Genomic DNA, 25,884 nt, shown 5'->3' on the forward strand with positions numbered 1-25,884 from the left:
GTGAGAGACTGACTGAATGAAGTGAGAGGTACTGTACCCCCTTCCATTCTTGTCCCCCATCAACCCCCCTCCCCCCTCTACTTACTTTGCCCCTGGTGAGACAGCTCCTCTCACCGCAGAACCCACCAGCACTCTTCCCAGATGAAGGCTTCTATCAGGGCCAATGAAACCTGATCCAGGCCTGCTAATGGAGCCGGTGAAGTACCACCGGTTTAAAAATCCATATGTGATCAATACCCCTGGCTCCCCAGCCTCCACACACACAAGCATACAGTACATGCAGAAGAAGTATCATATGGACGTGCATCATGACTCCGTCTAACAAGGTTGCTTATGATAAGGTTAAATATACGGAAAAAGAGAGCTGAAGATCCCTCATTACTTCTGATGCAGCTCCATGTTTCTCTCTCCTCTTTATAGGTGGTAGGGTCCAGTGAAAATGATTGTGAGAATTACTATTATAAAAAGTTAGTACTCTTTATGTTGCCATGGGAGGAGAAGCGGTTTGATCTCTGGCTTTTTTTTTTTTTTTTGTACTTCTCTCGTGCCAGAACAAAATCTTCAATCAATGCCCATTGAAGAAGTCATTGTTTCTGATTATTTAAAGATGCAGGAGTTAAGAAACGTAGTCTAAGAATGTGAACATGCAGTTAGCCTGGTTTCCATTTAAGCTGAATTGTCACTAGTGACAGGTAAACAAGGCTGGATTGTTTAATTAGTCCATAGGAAAGACATAAACAAAGCTCTGTTGAGGTTTGTTTATGAAAGTGCAACTACATGTTTAGATGCAGACGCCTCTCATGACAACAAGTAACGGATGTGATGCAGTTTTAGAAAGAAAAAGAAAACGACCTGGTTATTTTTTATTGATCAGTACAAGGTGAACAGGAAATACTCTGAGGTGTTTATGAGGGTGAGTTACAAGTTATGAGGAGGCCTGGACCTGCAGAAAAAAAGGACATGGACAAGCTGGGCTCTCCTTTTAGCTAATGGTCAACTCACAAATGAAACCATTTGTAAATCTTTTCTTTTTTGCAAAAGATTTAATTCCAACGTTAAAGACAGGTTTAAATTTGACACTTATGTATTACAAATTAGTTCCTCATATGTGCCATTTTCACAACATGTCAAATATAGCATATTGTAGCCCATTTATCCCTCCCAACCTGCTCCCAACGTGAATGCAGCCAACAATTCATTTTGGGAACTTCTTTAGTCTAGTCATAAATCATGGCGTCATGGAGATGATGAATTAACAGTTTGTTGTCATATTTTCAGTTGGTAATGTGGTTTATATCAGTTGTTTCTCAGGCTACTCGGCAGTCCTTACATCTCCAGAGTGTTTCCCAACCTCACCCCTGTTAAACGCCAGTAATTTGCGGGAACATGTGGACTCCTCTGCGTGTGATGACGCGCAGGGGTCTTGATACAAGAAGGTTCTCACAGAGACACGGGGGGGGGGGGGGGGGTGTAGCCTATGTGAGTGTGTGTTTGTGCGTGTGTTGGGTATGTGGGGGCATTGTAATTGAATTGTGAATCAACTGGCAAGTCAGCCCCAAACACCGCCCCCTTCAGCTGTCGTCGCACTGAATGCAACGCCCATAGTCAGAGAACGAGGGGAAGGAGTGAGTGAGTGAGTGTGTGAAGGAGTAAGAAAGAACGAGGAAAAGAGGGAGTGTGTGTACATGTACCGGAGGAGAAGACAGTGTTAAGTTAGGATTTAAAAGAAACGGAATTTTTTTTTTTTTAGTGTGAGTGGAAAGAGAGAGAAAGAAAAAACAAAGCCACACCAGGCAGTGTGAAAGAGCGGCGCGCCAACGGGAGTGAAGATTTTCGCTTATTTTGTGTTTTTTTTTGGAGCTGTTAGAATAAAAAAGAGGGACGCGGGTTGTTAAGTGACGCTGGTCTGATGATCATGACGGCAGCTGTCGATATGAAACCGACGTTAACAATCATAAAGGCTGAAAAAATGGACGGTGAGTAGGCTACAATACAACTCTTGTGTGACAGCGCACACGCGACTAACATTACTCCTGAATGTTTCCTCGTAACGTAACCAGCTGGTGGCACATTACGTTGATGTTAACCTCAGGGATAGCCTATTTCTCATGAATCAGAGGCGCTCAGAGGGATAGGACGCCTCAAAACGTGTTAGGACGGTGTTGGTTGCTCAATAGTGGACAAAACTCTTGAGAAAAATGCAATCACGCCGGAGGCTTTACATAACCACTGTCATTTCATTTGTATTGAATGAGTCACCCTTGAGGCTTCTACTTACATTTGTTAAATAATTGCAAGTGTGAAAAGTGACAATAACTAGCCTTAGAGGTAATGTATAGGCAAAATCAAGTGTCACACAATATAGGCTACTAAAACAATATTTAGTTTATACATACATTATTTAATTTAACAGTGTTTTGATGTTATCTGATGTAACTGTCATGCCTTTAATCTGCATGTGTGTCAGTATTTTCTGTCTGTTTTCAGGGTTGCTTTCATACATTAACAGTTGTGCAATTTAAGTGTGTCACATAGTGAAGGTCTGTTGCTCAAATAGGTCTAGATATGTTCTTTGCAGTTTTGTTGCACAAGTAATCTGTGTCTCTTTCTCCCTGCTTTGATGTCAGTGTAGACCTATCTTTATCTCCTCTCTCTCTCTTGCTCTCATGTCCGACCCTATACTCAGTGCCACACTGGGAGAGCCAGGGCACTTTCTGCCCAGCCAGCTTGGGAGTCAGGCCATATAGTGCCTAATCACTCCCCTCCCTACCAGCCTCCACTGTCTCCTCTACCTCCCTCCCTCCCTTCTTCTCCCTACCTCCCTTCTAGTGGTTATGGACTCTGACTTTCTCAGAGGCAGGCTGAGGTGATGAATCTGCAGTGCTGAGGTCTTAGCCTCTCTGACCCTGCTGCCTGGAACACTTGGCACGCTCCAGGGATAGTCCAGGCAGTGCACATAGAGGGAAGCCCACAACTCTGAGTTGTGCTTGTGTTTGGCTTTGAACCTCTGTGTGGTTTCATTTCTCTTTTTTTGTGATCACACACATGGTGGCATATTTAGATAATTTGCATTCAACAGCTTTACATGAACTAATCCCCTGTGCTTTTGTAGCTCAGGTGGCATTATGCCTGTCAGTAGAGCAGCAAGCAGCATTGATGCATCATGGAAATGTGATACTAATTGTGACTGTTGACCCCACTAAGTGGCTTTGACTCACAAACGTTAACCACCGTCTCCACACTCTCAATACCTGCAGAGCATAGATTCACGCATATACGTCTCACAAACTCGCAAGCAAACTGCTGACAGCTGCAGTTAAGTTGCCAAAAGCGTAGTGCTATCTTGCAAAACCATTTCGCAACGCTCGCTCCTGCTTTCGCTTATACTTGGGTGCATTCGGGTCAAGTCAAGGCTGCCATGGAGCAGCTCACAACATCACACAAACACATCTTTTCTCTGTGTGCCTTTCATACAAGAGACACATGCTGCTCTGTTCAATCATTGGTATGCCTCCATGATAAGTCCCCTATAAATATCCAAGGATGTTCCTAAAAAGCCACTACAGTGATTCCCTGTTTTGCATGTTATGAACAATTACAGGCTCTATGCTCACGACTTACAGAGAGTGATATATGCTCTTAACAAAGTCAGAATGCTCTGATTTGTTGCATCTTAAAAGTCATTGCTCTCCTAGTACATCTTTTTTTCCCAAACATGCAACCAGCTATGACATTGTACATGTTTTCTTTCCCTCTCTCAATACACCTCCACACATAAACTGTACTTATCCCCCTAACATGCTTAAATGGCATCCAGCCTACCTTACTATACTGTTTGTTTTCCTTTGTGACAGAAGTGCAGCCAGTGTCATCTTATCCAAGGCCTGCCTTCTTTCTCTCCAGTGGAGGTAATTCCTGTTAAAGCACTCACACACTGCTAGGGTCAGAGGTGCACCCAAACACAGCATCTAACTTTCCACAAAGCTGTTATAACCTTTGTTTAGTTTTAGTAGACAATTCCTTACACATGACATGTTTTACTTTGCTGTAACACAGATCATGGTAGCTTATTATTGTGAGCATATCTTGTAACTAAACTGTCAGCTCTACAGTGACACATGTCAAAGATAGAACAGAGAGTAATACCAAAGAGGAGGGTGTTGGATTGTGAAATTACAGGCATGAGAGCACAAGTGCCTTACATTTTTATGAGTCTTTTATGTTTAAAGTTCTTTTTTTTAATGTTAGATTACATGCTTAAAATCTGGTTCAGTGAAACCTTAAGGAACTTGTCAATCATTTACAGGACATGGAGTTGTCTGTTTTAGACTTCTCGTCAGGCCTGAGGGTCAGGGTTCAGCGACTGACAGGAATGTTTTTTTTTGAGCATGCCCTGTTGGGTGGCATGCATGGAGGCATAGAGAGAGCATGAGTGGGAGGCTGACTTTTTATCTGATCAAACCGCTGCTGTTTGTTGTAACTGGCGGGCTTGATGCTTCTTCAGAGAGCCCTTATAAGGCCTCTCTCGTTCCACGCCCGTAACATACAGAATGCACACAAGCACACACAGGCCATAGCCGTACAAATGACTCTCAGATAAGTTTTGCTGACTTTCTTTTGTAAGGTTCCTCCCATGTTGGGATGGTGTTGGAGATGCTTGTGTTAGAACAGGGGGGGGTGTTACATAAGCCTTAGGCTTTTTGCTTTGGTGTGTGTTTGTGTCAGCACTCCTTCAGTAGCGCACTGTAATATATGCCAATGTTTGAGTGTGCGTGGCTGCCTGGCAGCTGTGCAAACACTGTTTGGGTGATCCAGGCTCCTCTTGATGTGGTCTGTCAATGAATCGGGCCAAACGGAGCAAAGAGGCCTATTTTTTTTCATCTGATGTGTGCCGTGTCCAACTACTGGGGGCGTGGTTTTGCCAGATCAAACTTGATTAGTCAGTCCAGTTTTAAGTGCAGAGCCCATATGCACTATGGGAGTGTTGACCAGGCCATGTCTGTGCCCAGAGGGAACAGATAGCAGCTTCCTCAATGGGCCCTGCTGTCCTGGTCATGATTTTGAACAGACTGGGTAGAAAGTAGTTCAGTGCCAGTGTCTGAGTTTTCACAAAAACACGTCTTTGTTTCCCAAGCAGCTCATTGATACCACTGTATTACATTATATTGGTTACCCGCCTCTTCTGTACGGTCGTCATCCATTCTTCATTCATTTGGAGTCACAACTGCTGGGTTGGCTATATAAACATAAAACCATAATACTGCGTGGGTCCTATCTCTCCTAATGCTTCCCCAGTGACTACACACCTTAATCTTTGCTTATAAAGCTTAGTCATAAAGTAAGGCGTGTGAGCACCACATACAGCAGTCTGTTGAATAGTTAGCACATGGTGGTGAAAAGAGAGAGACAGGGCGGGGGGTTAGGGAAATGGAAAGAATGATCTTCAAGGTTGTGTTTCAGTTTATGGTATAGTGAAAAGCCTTTGTTGTGCCATAATGTGATGTAAATGTACTCAAAATAATCATTGTATTTCTCATTGTCAGTCATCTTGTTTGACTAACATTTCACCAAAAAAAATCAATGGAAAACTTCTTCCTGGCTCTTGGCAAATAAAGCATCAACAAGCTTTTTTGTAACAGAAAACTCTTCTTAATAACCCACCCACTCACTCTATCCCTCCTTCAGTGTCCTCTCCCTCCTTTCCCTTTCTTCCTCTGTTTTCAACGTCTTTCTGTCGGCCACATGGGTTCCTCTCATGACGCCTTGATGTGGTGTATAGTGAGTTCCTGGTGAGTGCACTATCCCCAGTCATTCCCTGCTTGTAATCCCTGAGTCATGGCAGTAGACGCCTGCTGCACCACTGGCTGTCAGACTGTGCGTCTGCTTGGCTTTGCATATTGGTTTCTGCAAACACACAGGCCTCTTCCCCCTGGACAATACCGGTCTGCACGTGAACCCTTACTGTTCCCAGAGCTGCCCCACAAGGGCTCCAAAACAGCCCACGCACCTCAACATCGTCCCGATTGTTTTTTTCCGGCCACTTGCTCAGTTTGCTGTTTCTGTTTTTATGGTTCCACATTTTAGGAGCAGTGTTTCCCATAATGGAATGGAAACTGTGCTTGTTTAGAAACAAGGCCTGCTTTAGGTATCAGTGAACCCCTCTGAAAGCCAACATGTCTGTCTTGTAGCTGTCCTCAACAAGACTGAGCTAATCATTTTTCAGTGTTTGTTCCAGGACTTCTTCCACTGTTTATTTATTAATTTATTGTGTCTGTCACTGCAAGCTGCCTATTTCTGTACTTCTCATCCATTTCCTGCTGCTTTCAAAGTCAAATGTAGCACAGACCTGATGTGTATCAAACCTACAGCATCAGAGTTGTATTATTTGATTGGCCTGTGAAATTAAAGTATGATTTAGAATTAGGATAGTAGTTCAGGTTGCTGCCTGTTGAGGCACAAGTGTTCTTGCAGACATTGAGGAGGTCATGGAGGCTATTCTTCTAGGGTTCAGCTGTAAGCGTAGAAGCTTCACATGAAGGCTCATTAGAGTCCCTGTGTGCCGTCTTTTAAACATGTGTTTGTTTTAATGCGTAACAAAGAAAATTGCAGTGACTGACTTTGAGTCATGGAGCTGGAATTTTACAAGATATGGTCATTGCTTTCATCATGACCAGTCACTATGTCGAATACAACTTGCATGGTATTCTCCAATGTCCAGTCATTCTTTGACAGGATGAGTCACACCCTCCCCCGTGTGGCGGGGGAGGGAGGCCTACCAAAAGAGAGCGTGTGATAGAAAAAAGAGAAATATGCGCATGTTAAAAAATAATCATCTTCCATCTCCCATTGCAAGTTGTAACTTTCCAGTTATTGAACTTTAGTGTACATCTTTTAATCAGCCGAGTCAGCCATTGTCGAGAAAAAAAAGAGAAACACATGCTTATCTCTTGAATAGGAAATAAAATGAAATAAGATAGACATTGACGTTTAATGCTGTCAACCCTACCTTGGGCTTAAAATAGAAGAGAGTAAAGTATTCATCATCTTGAGCTGAAACCATTTTGCCACTTTGACCACAAGTCGTCTTTGGTCACATTAGAGGAAAAACAAAAAAAGCTGTGAGAAGCACATTAGTGATTGTAAAACAGAGGTGGAATGTGAGGCAGGCAACATGAAAACACTGCGGTCTGGAGGGAATTTATTTATCAAGTATCCATCTGTCGCCCATAGCTTGCCTTCAAACGAGCAGCAAGCTCTTATAGACGTGTGATGTATAATTAGTCCCAGCCACTTGCAACGCTTAAATTGCAATGTATTGTACAAAAGAACAGTAGAACAGAGAACAACTCCGACACTGTTACAGGGTTGTGTACCGTCCCACATAATTTACACTTTTATCAGGAAAACTGGGTTGTGGAATGTATCAGTTTGGACCAAAAAAAAATGGGGCAGGCACCATGTTTTGTGGAAAAAATGCAACACAGAGAGTAAACTGTTTGTCAGATATGTCGTGTGTTTGGTTTAAGGCCTAAACAGTTCCCCCAGAGCATCCCCTGTCTGTTTACAGCATGGAGCCTGGGAAGGCAGCTAGCCTGGGCACGGCTAACACCACCTGCAGTCTCCAGTACAGTGCTCGCCTGTCAGTTCCCTTCTATGTCTATCACTTCTAGATAAAATCAGATGGCTTGAGTTGACCTGAAATCAATTTAATATTATATTTCACATATTGGTGGTCAAAGAAAATCCTTGGAAGTTTTGAAACATTTGCCATTGTGTAGTTTGTCATTGAATACATGGTCTTAGGTTATTTGTGATGTAATTTTTCTGCTTGTAAGTAAAAGAGAACTTAAAAAGTTGTTGCAACTAGGCTGTTGATAGAAGTAGAATACTGCTTCTCAATGTTTTATACTTGAGGTGTGCCTTTTCACACTGTTTAAGATCACAGAGCTACAAAGCTTGTAGGCAGTTAAATAAGCAACATGGAGCCAAACCCCGCTGAACGTGCTTCTTCATATCTGCCTCCCTCATTCTTCTTGAAAGAATTTCCATCAAGCTTTTAGCAAAAAAACAAAACAAAAAAAAAACATGTTAAGCATCTGTTTGGCGGTGGTGACTCGTATCATCTCAAACTCTGAGGTAATGTCATCCCGAGCAGCGCTGAGACTTTGGCACAAACAGAAGACTTAATGCACTCTCGCATCATAAGCTAATATGATTTCAGAGATGGAGGGAGTGGAGGGAAAGAAAAGACAGCGAGGCAGCTACACGGGGCATTAGTCTCACTTATTGTCTGCTTCAGTAGCCGGTATGTCTGTGGTGGTGATGATGATCCTGGACAACTCTTGTTTCATGTGAAAAGACAGATGTCAGCAGCAGTGGCCTCGTCCCTGTATGGCGGCTTTACACCACCACAGGCTTGTACAAAGAGAGGGCAGCCAGAAGCCAGTGGTGGAGACTCTTAGAATAAAAACCAGTGTTTCAGCACTGTAGCTTGTGATAGTGGGATACTCTTGGCTGTGTGTTGTATCTCTTTTGGTTAACACTGTCTTTTGCTAGGGCTGTATTCAGAATCAGAATCAGGGTTTATTGCCAAGTACATTTACACCTACAAGGAATTTGACTTGGTGTGGAATAATACAGTATAAGAAGCTATTACAATATATAAAATACAATTAAAAAATGTAAAATATAAGAATAAAAAAAAACACAAAATGTAAAAAATAAGAATAAAAAAGAAAACACAAAATGTAAAATGTAGGAGCTGTGCAGTGGACTATGAGAAAAAGAATCTTAGTGTGTGTTACTACTCACAGAGTGCATGTAAGGAAGATACATTTTTAAAGTCCATTGGGCGTTAATTTAACGCATAAAAAACAGCATTTGGTGTCGTCTTGCTTCTTCACATTCGTCTAAGCCCGGCCTACACAGCTCTTCCGGCTCCTTGGCGTTAAGATGTAAATCTAAATAGCAGACGGCTTGAACAAGTGACCCTCTCAAAACCAGACTGCCACCCCGTCCTCCTCCTCTTGCTCCACTGCAGCCCCATCAGCCACCACTTTATCACTCTGTGGCACTGAATGGGCCCCCTTCATAATGTCAGGGGTTTACGACCCTGCGTTCTCAGACCAGGGGGGTCCAGATACAGATCTCCATCAAAGGCTCTCTCTGATACCACTGTCACCTCTGGTCTGCTGTGGGCAGACTGGTATAGGCCTTAAAGAAGACGATTATAACTCCCCTTGGGAAGTCTCCAAGACCTCCTCTCCCTTTTCCCCTTCATTGTGTTGTGACCCCGCTGATATGTACCTGTTTGTACATGTCTGACTGTGAGGTGGTAGTGACAGTTCTGAAATGTCTGACCCTCACCTGAACTCACAACTCACCTCACTTTCTTCAGGAAGTGGCCACTTAGCCACAGGAAATTGACTGTTTGCTGATTAAAAAAAAAAGATCCAACTTTACATTCAGCAACTTGAGGGCATGAAGACAGGGGGGCATATATTAACACTTACATTGACTTTGATGAAAATGACCGTTTGACCCCTGCATATTTCCCTTTTTGGAAACCCCAGCTCTGAATAGATGCCATTCCTTTTTTTGTTTCACAGACTCTTTTCTTCACACCAACACACACACCCACTCATTGGATAAAATTCTATAGGCTATTTATAGCTCAATCACATGATAGAAAGCATATTGTCCCTCATTTGTTGGGTCTGGTTGCCTGCTCTGCGTCTCTCGTTGCATCATTCAGAGTGGAGGCAGCAGTCCAGGCTTTATGAATGAACCGAGTCTCCGCCAGAGGCTGGGAGATGGCACTGATCCCACTGTGATGTCACTCCTGAGACGAGGAGAAGAGAGAGGGAGCTTTATGAGACCTCCCATTCACTCTTCTGCCTCTCCCTTTCTCATCCCCCCCCCCCCCTCCACCACCCAACAGTGCCAGTTCTCTTGTCCAGTGATGGGCTCATATTACAAGCTGGTGACTCATCCCTTCACCCCCTCACCCACGTGAGATGCTCCCTCTGCTATCTCAGCCCTACCCTAGCCTTGCCTGTTTCCAGCCTCTTAGACTTTGGACCTATAGTCGCAAAAAAAAAATTCCCAATTTCACGCCCACGCTCTGTAGAACAGACCGAGAAGGCTGCTAGTTTAACTTGTGTGTGTGTGTTTAAGTCTTATTTTTGAATGTGTATTTGTTGAAAAACCTAAAGGTGCCAAACAGACCCTCTGGCTAAGGTTGGGGGGCTTGGTCACAACAGCAGAGCAGTGAAGGTGCACAGTCTGTCACTAAGAATCCCTGGGGTGGGGGGGGCGGGGGGGGATTTTAATGGTCACACTCATCCATTACTCATACCATACTAAAAGTAGAGTGGCTAATCAATACGTTTTACTGTACATCCAATACCATCTAATCAGTGCATCTTACAATAGATGATGGACTTATTATATCTTCAGAATCATCAGAAGAAATCGGTTTCATTTCATACATTTCACTCCAGACACTTTTTTTTCTACTCTGGGTCTTGTCAGTGAAACTCGAAATGCCATAATGCTGCCTGTGATTTACACCCACTCCCACACTTCGCGAGCTAAGTGGCTGGGACTCATTTTGCGGACAGGCCCACATCGTCTAATGTGGAAAGTGATGACTTGTGGATGCTTTAACTCTCAGTACATACTGACCATTCTTGATCTAATGGGACTCGCAGGCATTGAAATCCTATCAGGACTTCATCATTTACTAGAGCTCGTCTGGATCCAAGGCTCGCCCTCTCTCACTAATGGATGCACACTGTACATTAGCTCTGCCACAGATAACTTTTATATGGATCATTCGCTATGGAGACTGATCTCTTATCGTTTGCACTTTTAGGTCTTGTGTTGTTTTTCCAGCCTCATGTCCTCTGCTTGTTGTTTTCATGAATCAAATATTTTGTAAAAAGTGCAGTTTTCTCATCGTAGAGACTGCATTTCTGTCATCCAACAGTTTGACAGTGTAATACATTTTTTGTATCTCGAATTGCTGGATGACACTAAACAAAGTTCCCACTTCAAGCCAATTTTGATCAGGGGAAACAAATAAAGTCAAAACAAAAGGAATCACACAATTTGCAGTTCAGATTTTAATTGGCTCTGTAATCATGGAACGCATATTTCTCGGTTTAGAGCTGCCGATGGTTGTTCTCATGCACGATGGTGTTGAGTGTCTTTGGTGAAGGATTTTGAGGCTAAAGTGGGTTACAGTCTGTGTGGGCTATAGTCCCAGGCTCAAGTCGGTTGGATAAAAGCGATGGGGGGGGGGGTGGTTGTAAACGGTTCGAAAGTGCAGACAAACCCAACACGATCCAGCTTAAATAAACTGCCACTTTTGGCTCTTGTCTTAACTTCAAAGCGCAGACTGTCTGAGCCCCAGTCCCATCTCAGTTTGCAGCAGTTCACACTCACTCCTTGATTAAAAGAGAAAAAAAAAAGTACAGGCATAGAAAGCCCCCTCTTAGTCTTATTTGGACCGTGAAAGTGCATGCTTTATTTTGATATTTGAGGTCTTATTTGAGGCCCTAAAAACCGAGTTTATTCTCAGCTCTTAGGTCTTTATTTTAATCCTGACTTGAATGAATAACTTTCTGTTAGTTTGCCCGTGTAACAGAGAGCGATATATTATTACAGGCCTAATTGAATCACATGAAGAAGCAAAGAGCTCTTGTCTGTCCTCTTGTCTGTGGCCAGTTGCAAGGTTTCTTTCTACGGTGGGAGAAAATAGAGGGAAGAAAAAATAGCCAAAAGACGAAGAAAGAAACTTGGGAGGCCTTAATTTTAAAAACAGACAGACAGACATTGGTTACATGGGGCGAAGGAGGGACAGCTGCCGTGCATTCCAGGCGAGGTCGAGACGTCAGCGAGTGGTGGAAAGAAGCATGAACTGTATGTTGCCCCTGCAGTGTACTGCTGGCAGATAAAAACCACCAGCCAGTGGAGATGCCAGAACATCTGGGCTGGGCTGTAAGAGGAGTGACACAACTTTGCTTAATCTCCAATTTGCCTTCAAGCTTAGCCTCTTGTGTCTGTTTTTTAACCACTTAAGTTGACATAATGGAGACAGTGCAGAGGACACATGCTGCAAAAATAAAGGTCTGATTGAACCCTTTGATTTAATGTGGACCTACATCTGCTGAAGCCCTTGGATGCCCTGGTTCATTTTTTTGTCCTCATGCAAGTTTTCCTCCCAGACGACATAATTCCAAGATGTCAGAACGCAGACTCTTAGGGATCATGATATATGATTGTCTTTGTTGTGTTAATGAGTGTGGGTGCTTTGCAGATGTAATGATAATGGCATGACACTGAATCAGAACTCTATCGTGCCTGTTTACAAGCCATCATTTGAGTCTTGGATGATTAGTTTTTAGCACTCTTTTCTAGTGTTAGTGGCCTGAGGGTCTTTCCCCTTCACCCCTTATCTCTCCCCCCAGCTTTACCCCTTCATCCAATACTTCTGCAGCCTGGTCAATCTAATTAGACGAGTGCGAGTCATCAGGCACTGTTTAAAGCCATCAAAGGGAGCTCTGTTCTGCGTTGGGTTGCCCACTGGCTGTGAACAGAGAACAGTAGGCCTAGTGTGGGACTCAAAACCCTCGAGACAGCCCACCCTAAAAGCTCTTCTAGCCACCCCGCCAGCAGCCACGGTGACATCATCACCCCCATCCCTCGACCCTTTAACCTCCCAGAATGTTTGACCCCATGCTAAGTCTGGTGACAGTGGGCCCACTGTGAAGAGGGGCAACACGGTAGGAGGGCGAGCAGGGGTCATGGTGTCGCTGATGGGCACCAGGCAATGCTCTCCCACCTGGGATGTGTGTATAAGGGAGAGGCTTGCCTTTTGATATGTGTAAATAAACTATTTTATTTTGTTGCAGGTGCCATATGAGTTTGCCTTAAGACTCTGTGTCTGAAGTGTAGAAAATCACAAAATAAAAACGTGGTCAAAAGTTCTGTTTATAAACTGCAAAATATTGTATCTGGTAAACATCCTGTGCAGAAATGGTGCACATGCATTGCTGCGGCAGCTTTAAAGCAGCTCAGTGTGACAGCTCTTGTTTAAACAGATTGGCTCTGATACGGAGACAGTGTCTGTCTAGACGGGATGTAATTGTTGAGCCATGATGTTAATCACAGTCAGATACAACTGTGTTGACTTGTTTGTGTGTTGATGCGTGTGTGTTTGTGGATGTGAAGTCTCTCTTCCTTGCTGTCTCCATTCAGTCTCCATTCAGTAAGCTTCATCAGCATGGAATACAACACAGGATGCATTTTTTTTAACTAGTGGTCAAAGACAATGAAAGCAGTTAATAACATCACAACGATAGTTTTATTACAAAGATAAGATAGGAGTTGAATTGAATGAAAATAAAGTTGTAATCCTTGTTCTTTTTCATTTTTGTGATTGGCAGATCCGGAGTGTGGAGACGTCCCCCTCCTGACTCCAGGAAGTAAAGAGATGATGTCCCAGGCTTTGAAGGCCACCTTCAGCGGCTTCACAAAGGAGCAGCAGCGGCTGGGTATTCCCAAAGGTAAAAGACTTTCAGTGACTTGTATTCTTATTAATCCTTGTAGACATTTCCATCTGGGAAATTAAATCTGATCAGTGAAGCACAAGCCCCTTAAAAACCACCTCGACATGTCACATGTCATCAGATTACCACAGATCCTCGCCTGCTTTAGATCCGTCAGTGCGCTCGTATCTTTGAAGTATTCACTGAATACCGGGAGACACCCAGTTATTTCAGAGAGGGCTCTTGTGCATTCATTTCAGTCAGAGCACTCTGACTGACTGCAGCATCCAAACTATGTAGACACAGAGACAGACAGTAATAAGTTACCAAATGGAGGCCGACCGCAGAGCCTCGTCATGCTGTTAAAAACCTGCAGAACTTTCAGTATCTATGTGATCTTATACATTTGCAAACTCTGCTCCTGTCTTGTCATTACCGCTGTTGTTTACATCCACTGCTGTTTTCCTTTTTTCCTTGTTGATTGACTCGTTATGGGTAGTTGTATTTACCGCAGAGGCGCTGTGACAGTATGCCCAACGATTTGATTTTTCCTCACAGTGAAAACAGAGCACAATTTAGACCGAGCTGCAGGTCATAGAGCTGGATTCAGACACGAGGAAATGTATTCTTGTCATGTCACTTCAGTTACAGATTGAAATGAACTCTGAGTAAACATGTGCAAATGTTGTATTCTTGTAAAAACTGTGCATACAATACATTACAGAGACATCATGTAAGCAGACATTGAATATAACAGTTTTCAAATTCTGATCCTCTTCAGATCCCAGACAGTGGACAGAAAACAATGTGGCAGAGTGGCTAACTTGGACAGTTAATGAGTTCAGTCTGAAGAATGTTGACTTTGATAAATTCTGCATGAATGGAGCAAACCTTTGTGCGATGGGGAAGGAACGCTTCCTGGACTTAGCACCCGACTTTGTGGGTGACATCCTTTGGGAACATTTAGAAATGCTTCAGAAAGGTAAAGCTATAACCTATTGGTTAGAGGACAAATGAATACACTAACTGATTTTATCTGCAACATATACATGTGTGTGTATATATGATGGTTTTAAACATGAACTTGAGGCTTTTATACATTTTAACATGAGATAATCCTCCATTATAAAAATAGGATCCTGTTGACATTTAACTGGTAACATGAGCCAAACTGGAAGACACAATTTAGCTCTGGTCATTAATTTTTGATTATGCTGGATGCAGTTACGTGATACATGAAAATCAATGACGGGGGTCACTGATGCTTGTTCTCTTATCTATTTTTCATGAAGAGGATACAAAGCATTACTCCATCAATGGACTGACCTCCAACTTCCAGGAATCCCGTTATACCTCAGACTACTTTGTCAGTAAGTACTCATTGCTCTCGCAGACAGTCACTCAGTGTAATAGCATAAAGCATAAAGTATGAATGGAAAAATGATACAGGAGAAGTGGTTTAGTGTTGTAAATAATAATTGTTGGGGATGGGTTAGGGTTAGGGTAGGGTTTGGTAAATTGACCTTTTTATAGTTGTTCTACAATGGAAGAAAACATTTCTTTGGATTGAGAGTCCAGGAAAAAAAACAGTTCTCAGACATCCTGGGCATGGTTCATCCAATTAATGCAACAAGATAACCTTAAAACTACATGCATGCCTTTAAAATCCTGCATCAAATGTTAACTCATTGAATGCACTCAGTGCTGTCCTGTAGGTGTGAGCTATCCTCACAGTTAGCATTCTGACAGCAGCGCAGCAAAAGGAGGAAGAAAAGACTCCACTCTCCTAAAAATTGATCTTCTTCCACTTCTGCTCTCCTCACTTTCCTCTGCTCTCCATCTGCACTCGTCTCGACCTCTGTGTCTCCAGGCTATGGTGTTGAGCATGCTCAATGTGTCCCTCCTTCTGAATACTCAGAGCCCGGCTTCATCACAGAGTCTTACCAGACGCTTCATCCCATCAGCTCCGAGGAACTGCTGACGCTCAAGTACGAGAGCGACTACCCCGCCGTCATCCTGCGGGACACGCCCCTCAACCCGCTGCAGGGGGACTACTTTTCCGTCAAGCAGGAGGTGGTATCCCCCGACAACATGTGTGTGGGACGCCTCAGCAGAGGTGAGGGATTACAAGAAAAAAGTATGGCTGAAATATAATAGTTTAGCATTTAAGCACATCATCATCATCGGTTTGATTTGGTGGTGGGGCTTTTTTTTTTTTTTTCCAGTGAAGAAAAGTTGTGCATGTCTGTTGTGTGAACAGGTTGTTTGGTTTGAGTGCTTGAGAAAATGTGTCTACATGTGCATGCTTGTGTCAGTGCATTTAAATGGTGTTATTGTAAGTGTCTCTGTGAGTGCGGTTGCGCTGAATCGACCAGAATCTTGTCATGCCACAAACAGTGTTTATATATTAGAAGAGAAGAAAAGCAGGCCCTCCTTTAGGTCTGTGGTTCGCACTAACCCGTCTCATACACTCCTGATTAGAGGGGGGAGAAAAAAAAAAGCAAACCTTATTGTTTGTCAGAGTGAAACACAAACCAAAGCCACAAAGTGTTCTCTTGCAGCTTGTCCTTTATGTAAAACAGTTTAGTGTGTGGTGTGTTTTCTTCTTTCCTCGACTCAACCTTCTGGGTAAGGAGATAGAGGTGTCATCCTCAGTTAGCGAGCGTGGGGGGAGGTATCTGGTTTTCTCATGAAACTGTTTGCTTTTTCTGAAATCACAGGCTTGTTTTCTCTCCCAGAGATAGTTTACAGAGGAATTAGCTGCATGGTTTACATTCATAGCCATAAAGCTAAGGATTTTGTTCTTTGCAAATCCCCAGCTGTATAAATGAATAGCATGCACCATGTTCACGATACAACGTCTCCTGCAAGTGCCTGCTAGGTATACGAGGGTCCAATCCCCCATGCATCACACATACCAAGCTTTTTTTGAGCAATTGCATCGCGCTCTCCCGACGTGGGAAAGTATTTTGTAGCACAACTGCTATCCCACATGTGGCTTCAATTTCAGCATGTTTGAAATGTTGACATCAATCGACTGGGCTGCATTAGCTGTCATTTGATAATGACTCACCATTGAGGGGACTCTTCTTATCTTTCCCAAGGTCGAAAATAGCAGTGGAATTTGTGTGATTGTCTTCCATTTAGAAAATCAAATCCAAATGGTGGTTGTAAAAGGGAAATGAGGCGGGGAAAATGCAGAGAGATGTAGCACCGTGCAGAACAATACAGCTTTGTGAGAAGCAACATCATTTGCTGCCATGGAGTTATTTTCCTTTCAGAATTGTTACAAAAAGACTGAAATCAACAATTACCATTCTTAAATGATTTAAGTGTAATTTGTGAGACATTTTACTGTTTTAATTTGCTTGAATGTAACATAACTTCTCTCTCTCTCTTGTCTTTTCTACTCGTTCTTCCTTCATAGGTAAGCTCGGTGGTCAGGATTCATTCGAGAGCATCGAGAGCTTCGAGAGCTGCGACCGACTGACCCAGTCATGGAGCAGCCAGTCTTCATTTAGCAGCCTGCAGCGGGTACCGTCATACGACAGCTTCGACTCGGAAGACTACCCCACTGCCTTGCACGGCCATAAGCCCAAGGGCACGTTCAAAGACTATGTGAGGGAGCGCTCAGACCTCAGCAAGGATAAGCCCGTCATCCCAGCAGCAGCACTGGCAGGATATACAGGTGAGACATCTAGAGGTCATAGTCGACACTATGCAGGTTTTGCATCTTGCCCCAAAAAAGTGTTGCAGCAGATTCATAGCAGGGGCAACAAAGAGTTTCCAAAAATACTCATTATAATTCTATATAATACTATAATACTCTGTTTTATAAAGGAGTGCCAGTAAGTAAGTAACATGGTACATCTACAAATATTTGGCTAGCTGAAAATACTTTGACACAATGTATTATGCAATGTGTAGGCAAATACAACCCAAACTACTATCCGTGTCATTACAGTTTTTTAGGCCGCCCAGTTGGTTTAGAATTAGTTCAAGGTGCAGAATTTCAATAGTGTTCATTGCAGTAGTAACAGAGTTTTTCATGCTCTGCAAATGCCCACATGATGAAATCAAAAGAACACCTTTTACCATGGCAGCCTAAGTCATGCACATTAGAGGAAGCAGTATAGGTTTTATCATCTTTTCTTCTTCTTTTTCTCTCTCTCTCTCACAATCGCTCACCCTGTCTCACTTTCCATGTACCTCCGTGTTATCTGCAGCCCGCATCTCAACCTATTTCTTCCAGGTCGTCCTAGCAACGCTGGCAGAAAATATAGAAATGAAACATGCACATAACACTGGTGATAAAGTATCTCTTTATCTCAAGAGGCGTCTTCATACTTGTTCAGGCTCAAAGAGCTGGCTTATGTATGTTCTAAAAAAAAAAAAAAGGACACGGGGTGCATCTGCAAACTCTTATGAGACAGATGCACTATTTTTGCATCAGCTGTGTTTTTTTTTCTTCCTAAAAAAAGTTGCATACCAAACAGATGTTAAAACTCAAAAAGATTCAAAGTTTATTTGTGTTTAAATATAGTCATTAATGCTGCTTCTATAATTGTATGAACCTAGGAACAAAGGAAAGTTGAACTTTGTGTATGGATTGTGTAAACTGCATGCAAAGTGTAGAGCTGTATCTGCAATCCAAAAGGTACTTTCCAAATCATGTACTTCATAAGAAAATGCATGATTAACACCTGTAGTCATGAGATGGATTAGACACGCTCAGCCTTTAATGCATATATTGTACAGTTAGTTTCAGCATGGCCTTTAATGCATACATTGTATTATTGGATTGTCAGGGAAGTTGAACAGTTGAGTGTAGTCTCTGAATCGCTTCTTATCACAGCAGTGTTTGGGACTTTTTCAGCTGTGTTTAAATTACAGTCACAAGACTGCAAGATTGCCAGCAACAGAAAAAAGGGGGGATTCCAAGCGATTCTTTCCACGTCATTCACAATGCATGGAGCAGATATCAACAGACTGTCCCAAACTTGGTATGCACGAGTTAAGTTGTCATCTGTATGGTAATTAGTTCAAAAGCCGTTCATAGGACAATGACTCATTCATCCCTAATGATGTTAGAAAGATGTTGTAATTTAGTTTTAATCAAATTATGTCGAGTACAGCGGTCTGAAAGCCCCTCCAGTGACCATTAGAGGCTACGTTGCTACATTCAATCCGTTTTGAAGATAGTCAAGTCAAGCATGAAACAAAAAAAACAGAAACATTAAATTTAATATGATGCACATATTCATAAAGTGGCATGTAAATGAGACAAATGACTAATCAGAAAGAACAACCTGGATGAACCAGAGATTTTCTTAAATCAACCATTCACAAGAGTTTGATGGTGTGGATCATTACTGACATTTTTGCCTTAAAAAAAGAATCTAAACTGAAGCATGTTGAAATATCCCCACAATGTGTCGGCAAATGTTTCCTGCCTTATACATCGAAATGTATTTTCACCGAGGAGAATGCTTTTCCTCTGAGCTCTAACACAATGGGGAAAAGGAAACGATGGCGAGAATAAAAAAAACGTGCTAAAATAGCCCAATTTTGCTGAAAGAGAAACATTTGGAGGAGCTCTGATCCAAGCTATCGTCAAGAGCAGCAGGAAAGAGAGAGTGTAGTGCTGCAAAGATGGAGGGATTATGAACATGTATGTGATGCAATGTGGCTTATATGGCGGGGGAATGAAAAGAAAAAAAAAAACATAGAGACAAGCTCTTGTAAAATTCCAAGTTGATGTTTTATGACGGCTTGACAACTTGCTCTGCTTGACTTCCTGTCCCAGTCTCGGGGGTGGGTGGGGGGGGGGGGGGGGGGGTGGGGTGTGTGACAGGTGACACTTGTAGCTATGGGACTGGAAGCCTGATAAGAGTGCAGAGAGATAAGTAAAGCTCAAGTTATCATCCCTGTGGTTTCCTGTGACAAAGTTCTATTTACGCTTCTGTCTGCAGTACCATCAGGCAGCTTTATAACATGGTGAACTCTCTTATAACTAGTCTAGTATAACTAGTGTATCTAGTATAACTCCAAGGCCTGTCTGACTACGAGGCACGCTATTTGCAACTCCACCCCTTGTAAAGGCGAGCTGTGGAAATGTCAAATAATTTAGACTATTTATTGTTCAATTTCATACAAAGTTAAGTAACAGTGCATCTACCTTCCATGTATGGAAGCATGCTTTAAGTTCTCATTTTTTAACCTTCTACTGAAAATGAGCTGTTTCTTCTTCATCACAAACTGAAGCACAAATCTGCAGCCACCTTTCTTGCAGTAGCCTCAAAACTCAAAAGTCATTTCGCCTGCTGTGGGTGAAAAGCGTCCCCAGCAAACCCACCCTTTTAACACACTGCATGCTTTTTTTTTCAATGAGGCCCATTGTGCTTGAAGACTTGAAACATATTTTTGGAAACTTTTCTCTTTTTTTTTTTGTCAAAGGGTCGCCTACATTCTGTCGTGAGAGCACATGGGGGCTGGTAAACCGGGGACTGTATCACCCTTATGTGGGCTTGCTGTTACAGAAGCAGACTTTTTGGAATGCGAGTCAGAGCTTTTCTGTCTGAAAGAGACCCAGTGTTGCACAGGCACTTATTTTTCTCCAAAGTTGGGGTTGAGCTGTTGTCATGCACCTTCTTCCAAAAAAACCTAGCAGGAGCAAAAGAGGACTCAAAAGCAGCATTTTCAAGTGTTCAGCCCACACGTCTGTTTCCCTGAAAGCTTTTGTTTGCCTTCTGCAAGGGTACGTTTGGTTTTTTAAAAGGCATTCGAAAGAGGTGACTTTTGCTTCACTTGAGTTTTGCTGAGGCGGTGTTCTGCATATAGGCAGGTGTGATTTCAACATGCGAACCTCATAAAGTGGGCGGTGTTGGTGTATATGCTGGAAAAAAAAAACCCACAAGATCAAAGTGTGCTGCAGTGAAGAATCTAGTTCAGAGACAAGACCAGCCCTTTTTCTTTCTGCTTCTCTTTGTTCTGCTTTTCCTCTCTTTTCCACAAGATGTACGAAGATGTTGTAAGAGCACAGTTCAGTTTGTGCAGGTATCGCTGTTATAAAGCCAAAATGAAATCCATTAAAACATTAAGGGATAACTCAGCTACTGCTGTCGCTCTCACACATTCTTGTATTTCACGTACACTTATGTGCTGCTGAAGCCTCAAGGCAGCTCCCTTTTATTTAAAACTGGTGATTTCATCAGAATGGTACTAACGCAGACTCTGGATTCACGTAACTGCACGGAGGGCAACTAGCAGACAAGGGAATACATGATGAATGGCACTGTTGTATTTAGGAGGACATTTGGTTCCACTTCTTAACTTCAGTCTGACCCAGATTAGAAGGTTTACTTTGTCCCTCTTCAGACAGAAAAAAATTGGCATGAATAATTAACACGTTTATTCATAGCAGAAGTATGAGCCGTGCGATGCATTCTATTTCTCCTTTCTGCGCTGATTGTACTTATTTTAGTTTTAAATGTTTTTAAATATCCTCTTCTCATAGCGTTTTATTAACTGTACATCGTTTTGCATAGTTCATGCAAAGTTCTGCACATCTACCCATAGTATACACTTCCTCATTCTTAACTCCAGGGTTACATTTAGCACGTCATAAATGCAGTGTTATTTCATGTTCTACAATATTTTGAAGCACACAGAACTATAAAGACATGTTTTTGTTCTTTCTTTCTTTCATCTGATCTTCCACTTATGTCTTTCAATAAAATACTCACCCTCTCTCCCTCTTGCCATCTGTTCTGCAGGCAGCGGTCCCATCCAGCTGTGGCAGTTTCTTCTGGAGCTGCTGACCGACAAGTCTTGCCAGTCCTTCATCAGCTGGACAGGCGACGGCTGGGAGTTCAAGCTCTCTGACCCAGATGAGGTGAGAGGCCACGACCCCGCTGGTCACCGGTACACGTGCTGGGGGGTCCTTAGTGTTTAGCCAGATGATCAAGATGTCTTGTTCCTGTTTTTTATGGCTTGTTTGGGCTTCATCAATCTTTAGAAATGGTATACTTTTCTGGTTTAGCAAGATTTGTGTTTTCTTTAGCAAAAAAAGCTTTAAAACACCAACATTAAAGTATTTTTACTTGTACAACCATGCATTCATGTGATGGAACATTTGACCATAATACTAAAACACTATGGCTGTGATTTAACCAATGTGTTTCAACTGTACTGACACCTTTCTTGCCTGCATTGCTTCAGGTTGCCCGGAGGTGGGGAAAGAGGAAAAACAAGCCCAAGATGAACTATGAGAAGCTGAGCCGCGGGCTGCGTTACTACTACGACAAGAACATCATCCACAAGACGTCAGGGAAACGCTACGTCTACCGCTTTGTCTGTGACTTAAAAAGCCTGCTGGGCTACACTCCTGAGGAGCTCCATGCAATGTTGGACGTAAAGCCAGACACAGACGAGTGAAGCAGAGAAAGAAGAAGGCGAAGACAGGAATTCAAGACGCCACATTGACTGTGGCTCATAAAGTGGTCTTAACTGTTTGATAGAGTCAGTACACCGTTTTTCTTTTGGGGACCAAAAAATGTTTTGAGTGAATAATTGTGGTCTTAATCAACTTCAAGCTCCTGTGTCTCAGGACCACGTTTTAAGAAAGAAGGCACCCATGCCAAAGGCCTGTAATCATACCCTGTTGCATTTGAGGTGTGTGTGCGTGCATGTACGTGTGTGTGTGAGTGAGTGAGTATGTGTGATTATGTGCTGGTATAATTTAGCAGTTCAAGGCAGATGGAGCACTGTGGGGTGGAACTCGGGTTCTGTTCCAGTCCTGAGTAGCACAGCAGGGAGAGAAAGTGACCAAGAAGGAGAGTCTAAGGAAAACGTGAGACAAAGAGCAAAAATAAAATTGTTCATTATATCGCTGGGGTAAACAGAGAACAGGTAGGAAGATCTTACATTTAAAAAAAAAAAAAAAAAAAAAAGGTTGCCAAATGTAAAATTGGTATAGAGGAAAGTGTAGTGTTGGCAATCCCCCCACTGTTTCTCTTTTTAGCAAAGTGAGATTTTTCAGCTTGGACCAAAAAAGTGTTTTTTTTTGGCTTTTTTTATAGGAGCATATGATTGTGCCAGTATTATATTATAAACATTGAGAACACACAATGTTAACAGGCAAATATCGGAATGAGTGTTTTTTTTTTCTTATTTTGTCAATGAAGGTATACCAGTGGAACCAAAACACAAGTTGCCAAGTTCAACCATTCTCGAGGAGACCTTTAAGTGAAAAATGTGCTGATTGGTTATCAGACCAACACTAGAGACACTGGCCCTGCTCTTTGTCAGGTGTGAAGGACCCCAGTGAGATGACTCATACCCAGACTGTCTGATAGACACCCAACTGAAAGTAGCCGTTGTGTTTTTGAAACTGACGCTTTTACCTTTACATGTTTTTCCACCTCGATAGAGATGCATATTGTGACTGAAACGTATGCATTTTTTTTTTGCATATACCACCAGTATTAGCAAACTGTAGACAATCTATGTGGGGGAGGGGAGGGGGGGAATTCAGGAGTCTTTGGCGAGTATTTGTTTCATGTGCAGATTATTATGCATCACTTTGTCAGTTCACTGTCCATGTTTGTGTTGCTTTTAAAAGTGTTTGAATAGTCTTAAGTCTGTCTGAATATGTATATCATAAACTCAAAGGAGTCATTTTACTAAGTCCTAAGAATGTCAGCTTTTCTTTTACATTTTTCATGCCATGCATTTTGGTCACTAGAGAGCAGCTGCAGTGTAATATGGCGGTGTAGAGTAGGGCAATGGGACAAACAGTGGGAAGATGTTGGAAGATGTTGACTCTAGATAGATATGACTGTGGAGTCTTTTTGATTCTGCAGGTGAGGATCACACTCAAGGTCTGACACAGAAGAATAACTGAAAGAAACGATGCAAGTTGGCACTGCTTGAAGGTTTCGCATGAAAATGGTTTTCTGATGCAAATGTAATTATGGTTAAATAGAAACATCAAGGACTAGTGGCAGACATTGGTATGACATGTTCGAGGTGTATTCAGTGAATTGCTGGTAACTTGTGCAGCTTGCTTAGAAGACATGCGCACAGATGCACTGGTTACATCTGAAGCATTACACTCGGCTGCAGTTTTCTCCCAACAGTGGGAAAAGTTGGCTGCACACTGGCCTTTTGGGAAATGCCAAAGTGGAATATCATCTTAGAATACAATGTTATTGTTTACAGTGAATGTTACTCATATGGATGAAAATAGCATTTGAGATGTCTATTTGTACAGATTGTATTTCATAATGCTTTATTGAGAACCGGATTACACAAATAAGCAAGAGACAAAGCAGGAATAATAACCAAAACCCCATGTGAGGTCTTTGGTCATGGTGCTGTTTCGGTATCGTCCGCAGCATCAGAACACAGGGACCAGGAATCTCTCACATTTTTTTTTTTTTTTTTGAAAGTGTTGACTTTTCTTTTCATCTTTTGTTCACATTAAAAAGCACACGGCGTGAGGACACTGGGTGACCCTTTTTTTAAGCAATGACTCAAAAAAAAAAACCTCACCATTCTTGTCATCTGACAAAATAAGAGAAATCCATTCATGAGTTAGTTATAAGCTGCACTGTCCTTTCCATTCCTTTCTGCTTGTTTTGTTTTCTTCAGGTTCTGTCAGTGTCGTATGCTTCAGAGAGCTTTACTGATTTTTTTTAAAACTAAAACATGCTAGTAAAGGTTGTCAGTATACAAAGGTCATAATATTTTTTATGTTCGGCTTCATACAGTTAATGTGGCTTTAAAAAGATCTGTTACCGAAAATGTTAATATTTGAAAAGTTATTTTGTCAGGAAAATGTACTATTGTTAAAAAGTCACAGATTACAATCTACTGCAGGTCTGATGTATTACTGAACCTTAGTCGGGCAAATGTATACAAACAGGTAGTTTGTGGCATATACATATCTCAGAATGGATTCAGAAGGAAAACTTTTTTTTGTATTTTTTTTTGTATATTTTATAGTGTCTTTGTATTTTTGTTATGAGATCATTTTTATTGTATTTAGTTCACGAACATTTTGAATATTTTTCAATAATTTATATTTTATAAAAGACAAGAGTCGCAGACAGCTGGTGCTTACATGGGAATTAAAAAAAAAAGGTAGCGCAGGACAAAATAATGTAGCGAAAACATTTTTTTTTGTTTTGTTTTGTTTCTGTTTTTTATTATTTTTGATACAGAAAATAGACCTGTCTGCTCGAGAGAGAGAACAAAAGGCTGATGCTGGCCCATCAATGATTTCTGCTGGAAAGGTTTTATAAACTGTAGCTTCTATTTCTAAAATGTACTTAATGTACTTCAAAATGTTATAAAATATATGTGAACAAAGATTTCATAACGGTGTGTGGTGTTATTTTTTTACATGTTTGACATCATTAAGCTGTGTGCTACCAACGTGCATCTACTCGGAGTAGTGTGTGTACTCGATTATTTTGCAGATCTGCATGGCAATATAGTGTCACCTATTCTGCAGGAAATCTTGCGGTCTACAGTGTGATGTTACCTCATCAAAGGTAGCGCCCCAGAAGCATCAACTCTTCTCTACAGTTCAGCATATAGAACAACACTCATTTACAAGTTTCAAATCTATGAGAAACTACTGTGTGGATTAAAAAAAAAAGATTTATAAAATATTTTTTAAACACTTATTCAAAGTGGCACAAATGAGTCAAACAAATCAGCCAGTTGATCAAATGACCACAGTCTGGTAGTCCTTCAAAGGGAAACCCAGAGTCCCCTTTGAAATCAATTGCTAGGCCATGATGTGTCCCAGTTTCAACGCGTTTGTCTCATGCACGCTGATGAGGTGACGTCAATATACAGAACCGGCACACTGGGGCCCATTCATGTGCTCGCAACCTCGGGCTCATATAAATTCCAGTGTAGATAGAAAACATACAAGACTGTGGCCTGTTGCCCTAACAGCACAGCTGTTTGGCCCCGCTGCACAACACTAGTAAGAAAGCCAAAATTGAGTAGGCTAGTATAGGCTGTTTTTTTTACTTTTAGAAAAGGATTATCTGAATAAAGGAACAAAACATGATAAACATGAAATATGCATATAAACAAATACACAATGTGTATTTAGTTATAGACCCATGTACATAAATAACACATGTATGAAATGCTAAATTAAAAAGCAATGTCAAACGGTTTATGATGCTGATCAAATGAAGCACCCAGAATATGTTAATAGTATGAAACATGACAGACTTTCCACATTTCACATAGGAGCCCAAAGCAAACACAATGGAGCTGTCTTTGGTCACACTCAGACGCATGTTCT

General features: G+C 41.9%; 1 protein-coding gene across 5 annotated transcripts in view; it reads left to right on the top strand.

The window, feature by feature from the left end:
• ets1 (v-ets avian erythroblastosis virus E26 oncogene homolog 1) overlaps positions 1–24,928 on the top strand; it is a 39,288-nt gene extending 14,360 nt beyond the window's left edge. For 2 of the 5 annotated variants that reach the window (XM_065960299.1, XM_065960298.1), the window contains exons 4-10: positions 13,452–13,571; positions 14,335–14,535; positions 14,846–14,923; positions 15,424–15,669; positions 16,981–17,241; positions 21,329–21,447; positions 21,774–24,928. In XM_065960299.1, the coding sequence (XP_065816371.1) occupies positions 13,452–13,571; positions 14,335–14,535; positions 14,846–14,923; positions 15,424–15,669; positions 16,981–17,241; positions 21,329–21,447; positions 21,774–21,989 (1,241 nt within the window). In that variant the 3' untranslated portion in view covers positions 21,990–24,928. Of the gene's footprint in view, positions 1–1,629; positions 1,977–3,854; positions 3,909–13,451; positions 13,572–14,334; positions 14,536–14,845; positions 14,924–15,423; positions 15,670–16,980; positions 17,242–21,328; positions 21,448–21,773 lie in introns of those variants that run through there. The other 3 variants (XM_020649049.3, XM_020649052.3, XM_065960300.1) reach the window with 3 other exon arrangements.
• Positions 24,929–25,884: the final 956 nt, after the last annotated feature.

This window comes from Labrus bergylta, chromosome 11 (assembly GCF_963930695.1).
Source record: "Labrus bergylta chromosome 11, fLabBer1.1, whole genome shotgun sequence".
Lineage (NCBI taxonomy): Eukaryota > Metazoa > Chordata > Actinopteri > Labriformes > Labridae > Labrus > Labrus bergylta.